The 18113-nt window shown below is 48.2% G+C and overlaps 1 protein-coding gene across 3 annotated transcripts in view; it reads right to left on the bottom strand.

Moving 5' to 3' along the window:
* RPS6KA2 (ribosomal protein S6 kinase, 90kDa, polypeptide 2) overlaps positions 1 to 18113 on the bottom strand; it is a 331396-nt gene that overhangs the window by 66603 nt on the left and 246680 nt on the right. For all 3 annotated transcript variants that reach the window (XM_006871180.1, XM_006871178.1, XM_006871179.1), the window contains 2 exons: positions 4640 to 4756; positions 1499 to 1580 (listed from right to left, as the gene is read on the bottom strand). In XM_006871180.1, coding sequence (XP_006871242.1) covers positions 1499 to 1580; positions 4640 to 4756 — 199 coding nt within the window. The remainder of the gene's footprint in view (positions 1 to 1498; positions 1581 to 4639; positions 4757 to 18113) is intronic.

The raw sequence follows: 18113 nt of genomic DNA on the forward strand, positions 1-18113 counted from the left end.
GATATTATCCTATCACTTATAGCATTGTACCTCATGACTGATCTGGATATGTTCTTTTGACAATGAATGCAACACCATTCCTTTTCAATTTTCATTCCTGGCATAGTAAACCATGTGGTTGTCAGATTCAAAATGGCCAGTACCAGTGCATTTCAGCTCACTAATGCTTAAGATATCGATGTTTATGTGTTCCATTTCATTTTAGATAATTTCTAATTTTGCTAGACTCCAATTTAGACATTGGCTATCAGAAATAGGCAGGGGGCTATAAAGTGGCTGGCTTACAAGCGTTCATGAGTGATCTTAGTTACAGAATTGGGGGCGGTAAGGTAGAATCCACACTGAATAGTTTCCCTCTTTCCCAGATGGAGCTGATGAAAGGGGAGGGGGGGATGATGGTGACAGGATTTTATGATTCAATTGTGAGTCACTCTTAGCAGCATTTGTGATGGTTCCACCTGTAATTGTAGAAGATGTATAATGAAAGGCGGAGAAGAGTTAATCTTTCATTTCAGGAACACCAAGGAGGGCGAGCAGGAGAAGAGTGTGAGATCTTACCTAGAAAAACCACAACAGCAGGGCTGGTGGCAGAGACAGTGGTAAGGGGAGACAGAGCAACTGGGGGTCTGGCCCCATGGGCTGAGGAAGGCTGTGTGTGCCTGCGGGCAGAAGGCTGGCTTGCAGAATGTACCCTTTAGACATTTAAATGGATATATATTTTTTGTTTTGTAAGTGTATATGAAATACATTTTCCTTGTTCATTTGTGAACCATGAGACGTAAGTGAGGAGCCACAGGGAGGAGGTAGGTAATTGTCTCAGGGAAGGCATTGTAACCATTGAGATGAAACAAAGTGTCTAATTTGTTGAATGTAAAGCTGATGATCTTGTCTGTAAACCTTCACTGAATTCACACTCAATAAAAAGTAAAAAAAAAACAGACAAACCTCAAACCGGAAACAAAAACCCAAGAGCACAGTTCTACTCTGACACACTAGGGGTTTCCATGAGTCGGAGCTAACATGACAGCCGCTGGTGGGAGCAATGCTTCCATGTTGCTGAGGGACGGCAGTGCCAAGGGGCTGGAGACCTGTGTCTGGATTGTAGGTGTAGTACCCAGTCATGGCACAACAAAACACTATCGGCACGAATCACATCTGATGTCAACTGAGCAACCCAGTCGGGCTACTAGTGTTTAGGCAGTTTGTTATTCCACACAGCCCTCAAACCCTGCTTGTCTTTGCTGCTCGTCTTTCTCCAAATGGAAAGAGATCGCAGAGCATATGGGAAGAGTGGGATTTATGCTCTCTGAGGACTGCTGACAAGTTAATCATCCTGAAGATGTTTGTCCTGCTCATTATCAACTAGAGAGTAATGTGCCTCCCTGTCTCCTTTACTGACGTCCCCAGGAAAACCTGCAACACGAAATCGAATGTCAAGTTCCTGAAATAACAAGCAAAGTGTTGCTTCAGCAGCCGCCACCAGGTTTGAAATCCTTACCCTTTAAGGTCGCTTTCTTCAGAACTTTCATGGCATAGAGCTGACCAGCGTCGGACCCTTTGACCTTCCTCACCAGGAACACCTTGCAAGGAGGAAACACCACATCAGCACAGAGGAGAAAACGTCACACTCAGTCTCCTTATTTGACCTAAGGAATATCCATGGTGGATAAGAAAGAGCTAATAAAATAAGTACCCTGTAGGTGAACGGGATTCTCCCACATGTTGGCTGCTGGGAAGAATGTTGTCTGATGTGCTACAATTCTGTGATGAACATGGTTTTATGTCTGTGTGAAGAAGCCCCACCAACTTTCATTCGATGTTAGAAATGAAGCCGCCCCAAAGTACTGGAAGACCCGCCCACTGCAGGAGAGTAAGTGACATTCAGAATCGGAACCGATCCGGTGGCTCCTTTAAATCTCCTTTCAACATCTGCTGGGAGGGCTCCTGAGAGGCAGGCTGGAGGGCAGCCCCCTCTTATGCAGAATCTTCTTCACCCAAATGTCACTCATAGGTTATGTTGATAGGTAGACCTAGACTTTAAATAGTGTGTACATGTACATGTGGTGTTTGTGAGCATGTGTATGTGTGAGTGCACATATGTGTGCTGTGTGAGTGCACACATGTGTGCCTGTGTTTGTGTGTGAGCATGTGTACCGTGAGCATACATTTAGGTGTGGATGTATGTGTTCTGTATAAATGTACATGTGTGTGCTGTGTGATTGGGCATATGGGTGCACACGTGTATGCCTGTGTTAGTGTGTGAGCACATGTGCAACTATATCAACATATATGAGCGTGTTATGTGTACATGTATGTTGTGTGTGAGCACCTGTGTATTGATACGGCTGGGCATATATGTGTACATGTGTGCTGTGTTTCAGTATGTGTGTGTGAGTATGCATATGTGTGTACATGTTGGGTTGTGTATGAGCATGTACGTGAGTGCGTATGTGTGAGCGTACATGTATGCCTGTGTTTCATGAGAAAGGATGCATTTGTAACACTATGTGTGCTTATGAGCATATATGTGAGGGTCTTTATTGTGTGCAAAGCACACAGGTGTAACTGTATGCATGTTTATGCACACATGCATGAGCATGTATGTGACTGTGAGTGCACACGTGTATTTATTGTGTTAAGAACGTGCATGTGTAACTGTGCTTACACACGTGTGAGCAAGTACGTGTGTGAGTACACACGTCTTTGTTGTGTGCCAGAACACACAATTGTAAGGGCATACGTGTTTGTGCACACCCGTGTTAGCATGTATGTGAGCATGTGTGAGTTCATATGTGTGTCTTTGTGGTATGCGAGCCGTGTGAGCATATATGTGTGTATTTGAATCCACACATCATTTGTTGTGCGCAAGAGCACACATGTATAAGTGTATGCATGTTTATGCACATGTGAACATGTATTTGTTGTGTGCAAGAGCACACGTGTGTTACTGTATGCTTATTTATGCATAAACATGTATTATGTTAGTGAGTCTTATGTTAGTGAGTCTTTGTGTGCAAGAGCACATATGTGCAACTATATGTGTGTTTATGCACATCCATGTGAGCTCAACGTCTTTGTGTGTAGGACCACACATGTGCAACTGTATGTGTGTTTATGCATGCATGTGGGCATCATATGCAAGCACATGTGTGACTGCACACGTGTCTTTGTCATGTGCAAGAGCACACACATGTAACTGTGTGTACTTATGCACACCCAAGTGAGTGTGCAAGAGTATGCGTGTCTTTGTTGTGTGTAAGAGCACACATTTGTAAGCATAGACATGTTTATGTGTACATGCATATATACATGTGGGCATGTATGTGTGGATGCATTTGCATGCCTTTGTTGTGTGTGAGAGCACACACATGTAACTATATGCATGAATGTGAATATGTCACACATTATGTGTGTATGCCACAGTGCTGTCAGCTTCTCAGGGAACCCAGGAGTGGCCCCGAGGGTATAGCCAGGTGTGCATGCACTGCTCTAAGAATGCAGGTGGCAGCCTCTGCTGACCTTTGACACTCAGACCTCCAAGGAAGATGGTATCTTGGGGTGCAGCTAGGTCAGGACATACCCTCTGGGAGGACAGAGTCCCAGAGGCTGGTGGTTAGACAGGGGCTATGGAGAGAGGCACTCTATAGCGTCCAACTGTCCAAGTTCTCCCCCTGTGTCTCAGACTGCAGCAGTGAGACACCCCCAACCCCACCCACCTGCACGGCAATCTATAGAATCGGAGTTTATTTTGACACAAAGTCTTGTGATGAAAGTAAGGAGTTTGGGGAATGTTTGTATGTCAAACATCTCCTCCAAAATCCAGGGCTCTACCATCCTCCATGGTTTCTCTCTGAGTCTTTGCTCCAATGCCTCTCGATGTCAGAATCTACAGATTTCTGTGTTCCTTACCCAAGGACGTAGAAGGAGGGACGCTGCCCAGCACAAGTCAGACAACACCATCACCGGCCTGTTTACTCATGTCTGTTGTGTGGCTGTGACAATAAAGAATCAATGATTTCTCATTTCATGAAAGGATCTGCTCGTGTCATGGAAATTTCAAGGTGGAAAGAAAGAAAGCTAGCAAGTCTCGTGGGCGCAGATCGCCGGGCAGGCAGCAGAGTTACATAAAGAGCTTTCCTTTCTCTTACTTTTCAGGTGGGGCCCCAGGGCTGAGAGGGATAAAAGGGGGTGGCAGGAGGTAAATCCACCTTCTCAACTCCTGGGGGGAGGGCAGTAATGACACCAGGGGTGTGTGTGTGTTATTTTCTTCTTTTCTTTTGTTTTAAAAAATGGGGAGATGAGTTTGTGCTTTTAGACACACGGTTCCAGCTCAATTGCCTGACAGGCGACTCATATGTGTGATGAGTGTGTGTGTGCTGTGTGTGTGTGTGTTATGTGCGTGTGGTGAATGTGAATGTGTGCTATGTATGTGTGTGTGTTAGGTGTGTGTGCTGTGTGTGGGGCGGCACATGATGTTCCCCAGGGTGCAGGCAGCTCACTGGTGAAAGGAATATAAACTACACCCGCAGGCCCAGCTCACAATGGGGTCCTGGGTGGATGCCCAGGGCCTGAGCCGTGTCCTGGGTATGCAGAAACTCCTCCTGCCCCACAGTCACTGGGGCCATGGAGAAAAGCTCACCTTCCCATAGGAGCCCTGTCCCAGGACTTTGAGCAGTTCAAACTGGGATGGGTCTGCCTTCTCAAAGCCTTCTTTCACATGGTGGCTGATGTCAATTTCCTTCACGATGCCCTCTTCCTATGTGAGAGGAAACACATGATCAAAGGAACAGAAAGAATCACCCTGATACTGGCTGGGTGGCTCATTCAAGGGGCAGAAACAGAATCAAAACCCACCCCAGGGATCCACGACCCAGCCTCCAGCCAACACAGCCTCCTGTCGGCTCAGGGCTGGGAATTTTGCAGAGAAGGAACAGATGATGAACCCCAGCTTCCTCTTGCTCTTTTAAACGGTCACAAAAGGAAGCCTGGTGGTACAGTGATTATGGTGCTGGATGGCTCACAGAAAGGCCTGTGGTTCAAACCCATCAGCAGCAGGTCTGTAGGAGCAAGGCCCAGTGGTCGACTCCAGCAGTAATGAAGCCAGCTTTGGAGACCTGAGGGGCAGTTCTCCTCTATGCCACAGGGTTGCCAGGAGTTGGGATGAGCTTCATGGCGGCAGGCTTGGGTTTGGGCTTACACGTGGGAACAAACGTGCCTGCTCTTGGTGGTGGGAGGAACGGAATGGAACACGACAGAACCAGCTGTATTGTGAAATCAATTTCTTAGGAAACCATGTCCACAAAAAGCTGTCCACTTGTATAGGGCTAAAAATAAACAGAATCAATACAAAATACAGCGGTGCCCCGGTCAGCAAGAGGGGACATCAAGTCCTTTATGTGGGCACTGGGTGGGCTATGGACCAGTCAAGGTGACTTGATTCGACATGAGTCCTCTACCCGGAAGCAGGAAGGAGAGGCAGGGAGACGGGACCTGCTAGCTGATGTCTCAGGGGTGTGAGAGAAGAAAGGGATGCTCAGCCATCTGAGACCCGTGTTCTGTCCTGGGCAGGTCTCTGCACGTGTGCCCCCCGTCCCTGTGAGCCTGGCACTAAGTCCTGGAGGGACCGCGTGTCCAGTCACATGGTTGAGCATGTTTTGCTCCTCCATCCTGGGACACAGGTTTTTGTCTCACTAAATAAAAAGGACTCAGGATCCCAGAGTGGTATTAGGAATTCAAGGAGCAAGGCATGGACTGGGAATGTGGGGCGTCGTCCATCTTCAGAAAGCGACCTGACTTCAGCTGATTCCTGGGACCCCCGGGTATGGAAGCCGGGCTGCATTTACGATGCTGAGTACCCAGGTGAGGAACTGTTGCAGACCGTGTAAGACTAGTCAGAGGTTCGAGGCCCTCTAGGGCTGAGTGTAACAAATGAGGCCACTGGCAGTTAATGGAAAATTGCTTTCATATTAATATTCAGGTATATATATTAAATTAATACACTGGAGCCTTTGAAAATCCACAGATAAATGTGATATTTTCCTAAAGCCAAGACTAAAGGTTGCAAGGTTAAACCTTTCTCCAAAGGATTAACTAAAAATATCTTAGCTACTTCTTGGTTCTTTGTTCTATAGACAAAGAACCCATCCTCCCTAATCCCTTTTCCAGGTGCAGCCCATTCACCTGGGCGGCTCCTGCAGAACTCTCAACTTCCCCCAACTGACCTCAGGGGCTATAGATATGTTAATTGGGCCTGAGAATCCAAGTTGCTGGCCTGAGATTCGAACCAGTGAAGTACAATGTAAAGTTACCTGAATGTCTGGAAAATTACTGATGTTAGCTGTATCCTGTTTTAGTCCCTCCCAGCTTGGTGTGAAACTCCTCCCCTAAATAAAGCAGAGGCCCGGGCCTCCCCAGGTGTGCATTACTGGTTGGCAGGCATGGAGTAAAGATCTGTGCATTACTGGTTGGAAGGCATGGAGTAAAGATTGCGGTGCGTTACGGGTTGGAAGGCATGCATTAAAGATTGCAGGGCAGTGAGTCGCTGCCTGCAGAGGCCATGATGCCTGTAGTCCCAAGTCTGCCCACCAGTGATGTATCCACCCTGGCTTTGGGGTGCCTCATTGTCTCCCTTCTTCTGTTTCTCTGTGTATTCTTTCGCTATCCCTATCGCCGCTGGATCTCCCCTCCTCGTGAACCAAACACTCGTGACAACTATGTCGGGGCCAGACCCCGGCAAGGAACCCTGCGGCACCACAGAAAAAGAGCTCAGCTCCTTACCAGTATGTTGGTGGTTCAGCTCCACCAGCCGTTCTGTGGGAGCGATATGTGGCCGTCTGCTCCCCTAGAGGTTTACAGGCCTGGAACCCTTTCAGTCAGCACTTGAATCGACACGGAACCAGGGCTCCTGCTTGGCATTACAGGAATGGCCAGTCCTACAGCCAGCATAACTCTCCACCTCCACATTCATTGTCTTTATCTCAGAAGAGAGTGGAGCTCCACAGGGGACAGGTGAGCTGAGGGTGGAAGTTACAGGGGCCTACTGCTGACCCTGGGAGTAAAGACAATTAGACCCCTTCTGGAACTGACGCAGGAACGGAGGGGCAGGTATGTGAGGTGCCAACAAAAGACAGTAAACAACACAGACCTGCCTCTCAAATCAGAGCGACAACAGGCAGTGGGGAATCTGAAGTGGCCGTTTGCACGTTAAATCGACACCTCTGAATCCAGCACCTTGCTTCTCACACAACACCTATAGTCTTCCACAAAATGCCACCAAAAAACCCAGAAAACAAAACAAAATGCCTGTGTGGGAGGATGCAGTAAAAAGGCATGTGGTCAGCAAACATTTTCTCTTCTCTCATCGTCAGACTCACAAGCCACACCCTGGTCACACCCAGGCACCAGATGCCAACATCTGGACCCCTGAGGCTCACACCTCATGCCCATCCATCCCATCCTGCTTGACCAAAGACACCTGGTGTTTATTCCTTGCCATTGCCAGGTGCTGGTCTCCCAGGCGGTGTGTATGGCTGTCCTGTGGCTGTTCCCAGAGCACTTTCTCCAACACGTTATGCAAACCTGAGTCCTAGAGAGATTGGAAGATGACACAAATACAGTCTTGGCTGCTAGCCCTTCCAGGGGCAGCCATGGCATAGTGGGAGAATCCACCCCTTCTGTGCATGAGACTCAGGTCCAATTCCCGGTAAGTGCACCTCGTGAGCCTAGAGGGGCTTCCAGACCACGATGGACTACAGATCCTAATGGCCCATTCCCTGTACCTGGGGTCACCAGGATTTGACGGCAGCTAACAACAGCTACTGGTAGCGTAGTGGCTACGAATTGGGCTGCAAACCTCAAGGTCAGCAATTCGAAACTACCAGCTGCTCCGTGGAAGAAAGATGAGGCTTTCTGCTCCTGTAAAGATTTACAGCCTCAGAAACCCTGTACAGGGTCGCTATGAGTCAGAACCAACTCCATGGTACTTAACAACAACAACAACAGCTACTACCTCCCTAGGTTGAGTGGCTGGTGGGTGGTGGCTTGGCTGGTGGAAACGGACTTGCTCTCACACCGGCCGAGCTGTGCTCCTCATGGAACTCAGCAAAGACACCTTCCAAATGAACTTGACATTGTGTTTATGGTGACGAGACGGAGACACCTCATCTATTCAGAACCCAGAGTCATGAGGTCACCTGAGCCCGGAAGTTTCGGTCACTGGAGTTGAATGAGAAAAGTCAGCCTTTGTGTTCACGTGCCTATCTGTTTTGTATATGTGCCTGTTAATAAAGCTGTGATTCCACATCTGCCAATTTGCAGAACACCTACCTCCCAACATCGGTGAACCTGGAGGACTGAAATTTATCAATCACAAAAGAACCAATATGAGATCACTATTGAAAAAAGTCAAGAAAAGGTTTTTATGCTAAAGAAACATTCTATGATGGTTATGAGAGGTGGGAGGAGGGAGAATTGCTCACTGGCTGCAGGGTTGTTGTTGTTGTTGTTGTTGTTGTTGTTGCAAAGTACTGTCGAGTAGATTCTGACTCATAGCGATCCTGTATAGGGTTTCCAAGGAGCGACTGGTGGGTTTGAACCACTGGCCTTGTGGTCCAGTGCTTTATCCCACAGCACCACACTTGTAGACCCGTGTTTACTTGGGTTTCAGGGAAGGCAGTTAAAAAAAAAAAGGTGTTCATACCATATATTATACCAAGTTTTTTTTATATGCAAGGAAATAACAGAGCTAAATTACAAGCATGTCAAGTTACTCCCAGGCAGATATCAGAAGGCTGAAATAAAACTTCAACTCATTCTAGTCTTCCGTGTACACATAGAGCTCTTCCTCCTCTCAGGGAGGCCTGACTTATCAAAGACGGAAATGCCAGTATGAAAGGGCTTCAAAAAGTTCATGGAAAAATTCTATTTTTTTTTAATTCAAATTTTCCATGAATTTTTGGAATCCCTCTCATCTCCCACTAAAAGAGAACTACAGGAAAGCGGGACCATTACTATTTGTCGTTAAATAAAGAAATCCTGCAGAGATTCCATCTTTTAATTCCAGGTCAAAGGCAAAAAACTTTTGAGATCCGGAAAACCAAGGCGGCCCCAGTGTGTCTCCGAGACTGCGTGGCTAGAAATCAGTACATCACGAACCATAAAAACCACTAGGAGCTTTTGCTGCTAAATTCCAGGAGCCTGTACCAGTAAAAATGACACGTGTGCTCTGAAATGTTTGAGTTAACAACCCGTATCTTATAAGGGCTACCAGCAAGCCTCATTTGCTGGTGAGAGAAGATGCCAAAGAAAGATGTGTGGGAGAGCTTCTGAAAGACGCAGCAAAAACGTTACGGGATCGAGATGTACCTTCAGCGCAGCTGGGTGAGCACTTGAAGACACAAGGGATTCTAGCTGCACACTCGGCTGCTCAAAGGTTAGCGATTCAGGCCCATCCAGAGATGCCTTGTAAGAAAGTCCTGGCCACTGAAAACACTATGGAGCAGGAATTGGGGTCGACTTGAGTGCTATTTACACTTGATACCTTCACATCTGTGACCATTACGGATTTCAAAATTTCAAAAAATTCCTGGAGAAATTCCATTATTTTTAAATTCCGTTTTCCAGGAACTTTTTGAAGCCCCTTCGAACATCAATGACCAGCTGTAGGTGGACGAGGCTGACAGGTATTTTCTAACACTGTACATTACACAGATTGTCAGACTCCAAGGACTGTAGGCATACATTTCAACATGCCTAAAGGAAACAACTGAATTTCTTATTTCAAAGGAAAACAAGTCATAACATTTCCTTTTTCTACATCTTAGCAAGGAGTTTCCAAAACCAAACACCAAGGCTGCTGTGGTGGAGCAGATTCGAACTCGTGATTGGTGATTGACCGGGACAGACTACAACTTCCCAGAGGGTTTCTGAGGCTCAAACCTATAGGGCAGCCGACTGCCGACCTTTTTGTTAGCAGCACTCTGCTTAACCTGGAGCACCACCAAGGGTCCTATGACAGGCAATTCCACGACAGTAACAAGAAAACACAGAGAAGGGAAGGAAAAGGAAAGACTGTTGTTCCAACGGCAGGGCTTAGGACTTTCTTGAAGTGATGGTCCTCAGCAAATATCCCTGCAACACTGATGAGAACTCAGAAGGGGATGGGGTCTCAATACCCTTAGAGAGAATTTGTGGGAGGGAAATCGCAAAACACAAGCCTACAATGATAAAGAAAACACGGAATGAAATCGGTTCATTCAAGATCTTAGTTCTCCAGTGTTGTTACCATAGGAATAGCACATGTGTGTACAGGTTTTTGTTGTTGTTAAGTGACGTCTCACAGAGCAGGAAGTCTCATTTTGCTCCCGAGGAGTGGCTGGTGGGATTGAACCCTGGAACTTGTTGTTGTAGTCCAGGGCTTATCCTCGGAATTCAGGCTGCCGGCTCTCAGCGAATGTTCTCTCTGTAAACTCTGGAAGGAGGGTTCTTTATCTCTTCATATGACTCGGCATCTCTCTTGCCCCACCTCTGCCCTGCTCGGTTGTTTAATCTCTTAAGGGTCCCACTGAACTTAGGCGGTTCAAACCCACTGCTGCTCCTCAAGAGACAGATGAGGCAGTCTGCATCCCACTTGTAAAGATTTACAGTTTTAGAAATGGGGCGCTGTGAGATAAAGCACTGGGCCACAAGGTCAGTTTGAGCCACAAGGCTGACAGTTCAAACTCAGCAGCCGCTCCTTGGAAACCCTAGAATAGGGCCCCTTGCGTCGGAAACAACTCAATGGCGCTTAACAACAAACAACAACAAATGCTAAGGAACAGTTCTCTGCCCTGAGGGTCACTAGGTTGTCGTTGTTAAGTGCTGTCGAGTTGGGTCCGACTCACAGGCTTTCCGAGGGTCAGCTGGTGAGTTTGAACCACGGACCTCGTGGTTCAAAGTGATTTTGAGGTCTAGTGCTTACCCTACAGCACCACCAAGACTCCAGGGTCACTAGAAGTAGGAATCCATTGGCTGGAATGGCAGTGGATGGATCTCAAAAGAGATTGACTCTAAACACACCCTATAGAATCGTGTCTCATTAACATAACAATGACATCATTAAAAGCCAAAAGACATTAGAACAGCGTGTAAGAGGTTAGGACTTGCACCACAAACAGGGAAGGGGTGGAATTAGGGGCTCAGAGCTGGGTGGCAGCTCAGCCCCCATGCGAAGCTGAAAGGTCAGACTTTACCTGAACACCCTCCCAGGGTGACCCAAGCAGGCAGGCCCTGGAGGTTGGGAATTAGAAGCGGAGTGGTCCAAGGCTGCACTGTCTCACTGTGCCGCCTCCACCCACCCACCACCCTCACTACTGTTGCTGTACTTGAGCGCACTGTGGTGCAGAGTGGGTGGGCCTTTGGAGACCCCCGGGGGCTCCAGATCTAAGAGTCAGAACCTAGCCCTTGGCAGAGGATCTAGTCCTTTGGTTGTTTCTTTAGTGCTTAAACTCTAGATCTTTACTTATTAAAGAGGTGTACGGTTCACAGAAATGTTGTCACACTTGCCGTGAGTAATTTACCATGTCCTAGGGAAACTGATCGACTTAGGGAAGCAGCCCATTGGGAAAAACAAAAAACAAAAAAAAAAACGTTTCCCAGGAAAAACGCAAAACCTGCTTTATGAAGCAATCAGGGTGGTGTTTCTTGCCCTTTGCGCTCTTCGGGTCTCTTCACTGTGGCATCCAAAATCCTGTTCCCAGATGATTAAGTCACAGAGGCTCCACCAGACCTCACAGAACTGGCAGCGAAGGTTCCTGCTTTCCTGGGTCTGTCCTCACACATCCAGTCTGGAGGGGGCTCCATGTAACAAAAGACTGAATTTTTGCATCCCAGTTGCCCTGGAGTAGAGTCTGACTTCTGGTATCCCACGTGTACTAGAGTAGAATTGTGCTCCATAGATTCTCAATGACTGACTGTTTTTTGGGTGTAAATCACCAGGCCTTTCTTCCTAAGTGCCTCCGGGTGGTCTTGAACCTCCAACCTTTCTGTTAGCAGCTGATTGCATGAGCCGTTTGCAACAAAGCTTTGTTGTTGTTGCTAAGTGTTGTCGAGTTGATTCTGGTTCACAGTGACCCTGTACAGGGTTTCCGATGAGCAGCTGGTGGGTTTGAACTGTCGACCTTGTGGTTAACAGTTCAGTTCTGATCCTGCAGTTCCATGCCAGAACCCTAGCCTTCTCCAGTAGCAACCTATTCACGGACAATCAAATTGGGGAGAAGCGGTAATCTTCAACAAGACAAAGCACCTGAGCGCTTGCCTGTCCCTGTCTCACATCTGTCCTCCTCTGAAGAGATGACACTAAGGCTCACGATCCTCTATGTGCATTTTTCCTGCGGGTCCTCTGTCAGAAGCCCAGCTTGTCCCTAACAGAGGGGCTAAGTTGCCAGGTTCTTGGCCTGATGCTATACTAAGGGGCTCCTTCCCATGCACAAAGATCCTGGTCTCGCCTGATGGAAACAGATGAGGAACTTTCCACTGGGCAGTGCGCTTGCGTGAGCTCTCTGAGGTCACCTTATCTGGGGACATGTGATCACACTGTGTGCAAACAGATGAGGAACTTTCCACTGGGCAGTGCGCTTGCGTGAGCTCTCTGAGGTCACCTTATCTGGGTGCCTCCCTGCGTCCCCATTAGGATGGGATCACCTTTCCTTGATGCAGCAATTCCTCCTTGGAGATGGGCCCCCACGGCCAGGGTTTGTTTCCAATGAACGAATATTAGGGCTGGGAAGAGCAGCAGGCTACGTGATACCTCTTCTCAGACCCCAGCGCCCATCTGTGGGCCATGGTCATGACCTACAAAAGAGGGCTAAGGACTCCTGGTGAGACATTGTAGGATCAGCACTAGACTGTGAACCACAAGGTTGGCGGTTCAAAACCACCAGCGGCTCCATGGGAGAAAAGACCTGAGGGTCCGCCTCCGTAACGGTGACAGCCTTGGGAAATGTAAGGGGCTGTAGAGTCCTTAAAGTCGGTATCGACTTGATGGCCAGAAGCTTGGTTGTTGGTTTAAATCAGAGGTTTGTATGTCGCTCCTTAATAGGGGGCTACAGCTGGGGAGAAAACGGACAACCAAAAGCTGTTGAGTACACTGAGAGAGGGATTGTTTGAAAGCATCCCCCCTTCGCCCATTGCATCCTGCCTTCCATGCCCCTTCAGGTAAGCAGAGTCCCCACCCTGGGCCACCTCAAGTTCAGCATCACATCGCAGGGTTGGCCAAACAGAAGCTGCCCACGCACAACAACACAATGAGCACCGTTACAAAAAGGGAGATAGATGAGCCTCCTGCAAAAGTCGGGCTAAAACCACATTTTATTTTCTGCAGTATGAAATCTTTTGAAACAGTGGAAGCAGGCTTCAGGAAGCTAATGTTATTCTAGTGCTAAAATTAGTCCTAGAAGAGAATCTAGGTTAACAGATAGGAGAGCTGGAAAGAGAAACATCGCGTAGGGAGATGTGGAAACAGAGCAGGTTGAGGATTACACGCCAACTCACAGCGACCCCCCCACGCACAACAGAACCAAACTCTGCCTGATTCTGCGCTGCCCCAGGATCAGTGGTAGGCAGGGCTGCTGCGTATCCACAGGTTTTCAGGAGTCGATCCCCAGGACTTGCTTCCTAGTCTCTCTTACTCAGGGAGCCCTGCTGACTGTCTGCCCTCACAGCAACACCAAGGCCTTCACTGGCAGGTGGGTGGTGGCTGCACAGGAGTGGGATTGGCTGGGAATCGAACCTGGGTCTCCTGGATGGATGGAGAGTATTCTACCCTGAGCCACCCCCCACCTCGCCCTCTCATACTGCCTGACTTCCCCATCATTACCCCAGATCGTATCATTTACTCCTGATCCCAAATCATTCAACTCCTGCTGGGGGGAGGGTTCTTGTGTGAACTGACCCCCCCTCCCCCAGTCCCACTGCAATAGGGCCCTTGTTTAAAAGTATCCAGAAGCTTGGCTCCATAGCTTTCCCAGCTCCCACCCTGACAGATGTGAGGGAGGGGTCTTACTCTGGCTCCCTGCCCACACTGGTCCAGCCTGAGTATCACATGCCAGCTCTGCGGTCATCCGTGCCCTGCTGGGGTGGGCAAAGCACTGCATCCAGGCAGACAGGACTGAGGGGGATCCAGCAGGATCCAGAGGCCACCATGGGCCAGTGTGTGCCTGCAGCTGGGAGATCCAGGCGAGGCTAGAGCCCCCTGGAAGCTGTTCCCAGGAGAGCCCCTGTCTCGGTCTTTGAGACACAGGTCCTGAGGGTGCACATAGTCCTGGCCAGGGGAACTGGGGTGGAATAAGGGGAGGGAAAGTCTGAGCCAGGGTGGTCAGTGACTTGTCGTCCAGCCTGGGCCCCTGTGTGATAAGCCTCACCACCACCACCGGCTGTCAGACCAGCACCATTTCCGGATCATTCCCCCTGTTCACAGGCCCTTTCCTAGTTGACCTGCTCCCCTCCACTAAGCCCTGGCCATCACCCAGAACCCCGCTTTCCTGCTCCTGATACTGCTGCAGGTTCTAGATGCTTCTAGAGGACCCGCCCTTGTGCTTGTACAGGGGGCGGGGACAGCTGTCTCCTAGCTCTGAGAGATACTTAATTGTTGGTGACGTTGATCCCCGATATCAAGTCAGTCCTGAGTCACGGCACTCATACCCCATGGACATGCTACCCAGTCCTGTGACATCAGAGCTTGGATGTCATGACCCATGGGGATTTCAGTGACTGGTACTCTGGGCAGCAGATCTCCAAGACTTTCTTCCTAGTGTGTGTTAGTCTGGATACTCTGCTGAAACCTAATTAGTTAGCATGGCAGCCTCCACTGGCAAACAGGTGGTGCACTGGCTGGGAATCGAACGCTGATCTCACGCATAGAAAACGAGAGTCCTACCCGTGAGCCCCCACACCCGCTGTATTTAGTTGTACTCTCTTTTCTGAGTTGGCCATGTCTGAGTAACATGTATGAGGGGACTTCAGGAAACTTGTGGACAATGGAATGAAAAGATAATGGAATTTTCCCACAAGCCTTTTGAAACTCTCTTATATAGTGCTCTTTCCAAGTTTAGGTAAAGTTCAGGTATTGCTCAAAAACAGGTGTACTGTACAGAGCAGGGGATCCCAGGAAGCGGAGCAGCCAAGTCTTTGTGGAACCTGCCCATGAGGGGGCGTCCTCACAGGGGGACGCTCCCTGCAGGCCTCCCCCAAACGGGACCATGAGTGGGAGAACATCACAAGCTCGATAGAACCCATCTCCTGCAGCTACTAAAAATGTACCCTCTCCGCTCTGGGGAGAGGATTGTGTAACAGTAACAGCCGTGGGAAAATGCTGCTGCTTCTGGAGGACGACTCTGAAACACCAGCCAATGGGGACAGAGCCACGCTGGATGCAGGAGGCGGGCCCGCAAAGCTGGGTCCAGCTGGCATCAGGAGAGTGGTGTTGTGGTATTTAATGTGACTCCATTTCATCCTTTAATATCCTCCCCCTCCTCTCTTTCTCACAGAAGATCCATTGTAAGCTTTCATTTCTGGATGAAGAGTAGGCTTTCTCAAAGGTCTACTTTTATGATTATGTTTAAAATGCAAATTCTGCTTGAGAAGGCAGAGTCTGACCATGGTAACACTTGAACATGGCGTCTCTAATGTCCAGCTCACAAAGAACATGTGATCACACTGTGTGCACGCAGGGGACATGTGATCACACTGTGTGCATGCAGGGGACATGTGATCACACTGTGTGCATGCAGGGGACATGTGATCACACTGTGTGCATGCAGGGTACATGTGATAACACTGTGTGCACGTAGGGTACATGTGATAACACTGTATGCATGCAGGGGATATGTGATTACACTGCACGAAGGGGGCATGTGATCACACTGTGTGCATGCAGGGGACATGTGATCACACTGCATGTACACAGGGTACATGTGATCACACTGTGTGCATGCAAGGGACATGTGATCACATTGTGTGCATGCAGGGGACATGTGATCATACTGTCTGCATGCAGGGGACATGTGATCACATTGTGTGCATGCAGGGGACATGTGATCATACCATGTGCATGCAGGGGACATGTAATTACACTGCATGCACACAGAGGACATGTGATCATACCACATGCATAAAGGAGGTATTGTAATCACCAAACAGCATAACTGTAAAGCCCTCGCATCTCCCACATACTCTCAGCTGCCCCTAAGCTCAGGGTCTGAGGCCAATGACCTTCACATAGATGTGCATGGCTGAGAGCTGGAGGTAACAGACTCCTTTGAGAGTATCCACCCTCCACCCCCAGGAACTGAGGCTGGCAGAGTTGAGTCATGGGCCACCCTAAGCATGAGGTCCTACTTCCCAACCACAGTTCCTACGCTACTTGACTCAGCCCAGCCCTGCTATCAATCACTCTGAGATCTGAAGGGCTGGGTAGAACCCACACAATTCAAGCAAGTTGTCCTATGTGGTTAAACGGAAGCAAAAAGAGCCCAGTGGCGAACAGCCAAGAAGCCCACACATTTGTTGTCATCCATTCGGTTCAGCCTCACAGAGACCCCACGTACAGCAGCGTGAAGCATGGCCAAGCCCTTTGCCGCCCTCACGATGCTTGTTCTGTTTGAGCTGTTACAACCACTGTGCCAATCTCAGTGAGGGGCTTCCTCTTTTGCGTTGATGCTCCACTTTGTGAAGCATGATGTCTTTCTCTACAAATACTATTGCTGATATCCATCCTATTGATAATTGTTATTAAATGCTGTCGAGTTGGTTCCAACTCATAGCCAACCTATGTAGGGTTTCTTAGGAGCAAACATTGAAATGAAGCCCTGAGCAGGGACATGTCCACTGGCCCACATCCTGGGACAGGGAGAGATCTTAACATGACCACCTAGAAATCAGCCTGCCTTCCTGAGCACTCACAGCTACTTTCCACCAGAGACGCATTTAAAGGGTGGAGCTGAAGACACACTGGAGCGCAGGCTGGTTTGAATCACAAGGTCGGCGGTTCAAACTCACCAGCTGCTCCTTGTAAACCCTGTACAGGGTTTACAACAACAGGAAGCTGAAGATGCAGTGATTTTACAAACACCAGTTATGTTTCAGAGAGTGTGGTGGCTCCATGTGATAAGTGCTGGGCTGTGAACCACAAAGTCTGCAGTTTGAGGTTACCAGCTGCTCCGTGGGAGAAGAATGAGACTTTCTGTCCCTGCAAAGATTTAAAAGCCTCGGAAACCCTCTATAGAGTCGCTATGAGATGGTCCTTAACAACTACAACAACAGTTATGTTTCAGAGTCCTGGTGTGGTGTTGTAGGATCAGCACTGGACCACAAGGTTGGTTGTTCAAACCCACCAGCTGCTCTCAGAAACCCTGTACAGGGTCACTATGAGTTTGAACTGACTCACCTGCATTTATCAACAATTATGTTTCATAACTTAACTATGTAATGGATCTGTAAGAGTTACTTTTTAATCACAAGTTTAATAGTAGGCTATGAATTTTTATTTAGGTAGGTATCATAAATGCAAACCACATACATCTTGTTTTGGAAACGTTCATAGGCGTTTGTTTTCGCTAAGCAATAAATAAATAAATAAATGCTGACGAAGGTCCTAAAATTTCCATGATGAGAAACTTAAAAAGTGATTTGCTTCTTAATTGAAAATAAACAAACAAACAACAAAACCAGGTTATTTCTTTTAGGATCTTAAGTAAGGGTTCCTGGTGTAGTGCTGTAGGATCAGCACTAGACTGCTAACCACAATGCTGATGGTTCAAATCCACCAGATGCTCCGTGGGAAAAATATGAGGCTTTCTGCTCCTGAAAATATTTATAGCTTCAGAAACCCAAGGTTGGCTGTTCACAACCACCTGTCAGTCTCAGAAAGCCTGTACAGCACTTAACAACAACTAAGGACTGCCTGTTGTTGTTGTTGTTGTTGTTAGGTGCCACCAAGTTGGTACCAACTCATAGCAACCCTATGAGCAACAGAACGAAACACTGTCTGGTCTTCGGCTCACCTTAAAATTGTTGCCATGCTTGAGCCCATTGATGCTGCCACTTTGCCAATCCATCTCCCTGGGGGTCTTTCTCTTTTT

Source organism: Chrysochloris asiatica, unplaced genomic scaffold, assembly GCF_000296735.1.
Source record: "Chrysochloris asiatica unplaced genomic scaffold, ChrAsi1.0 scaffold00162, whole genome shotgun sequence".
In the NCBI taxonomy this organism is placed as follows: domain Eukaryota; kingdom Metazoa; phylum Chordata; class Mammalia; order Afrosoricida; family Chrysochloridae; genus Chrysochloris; species Chrysochloris asiatica.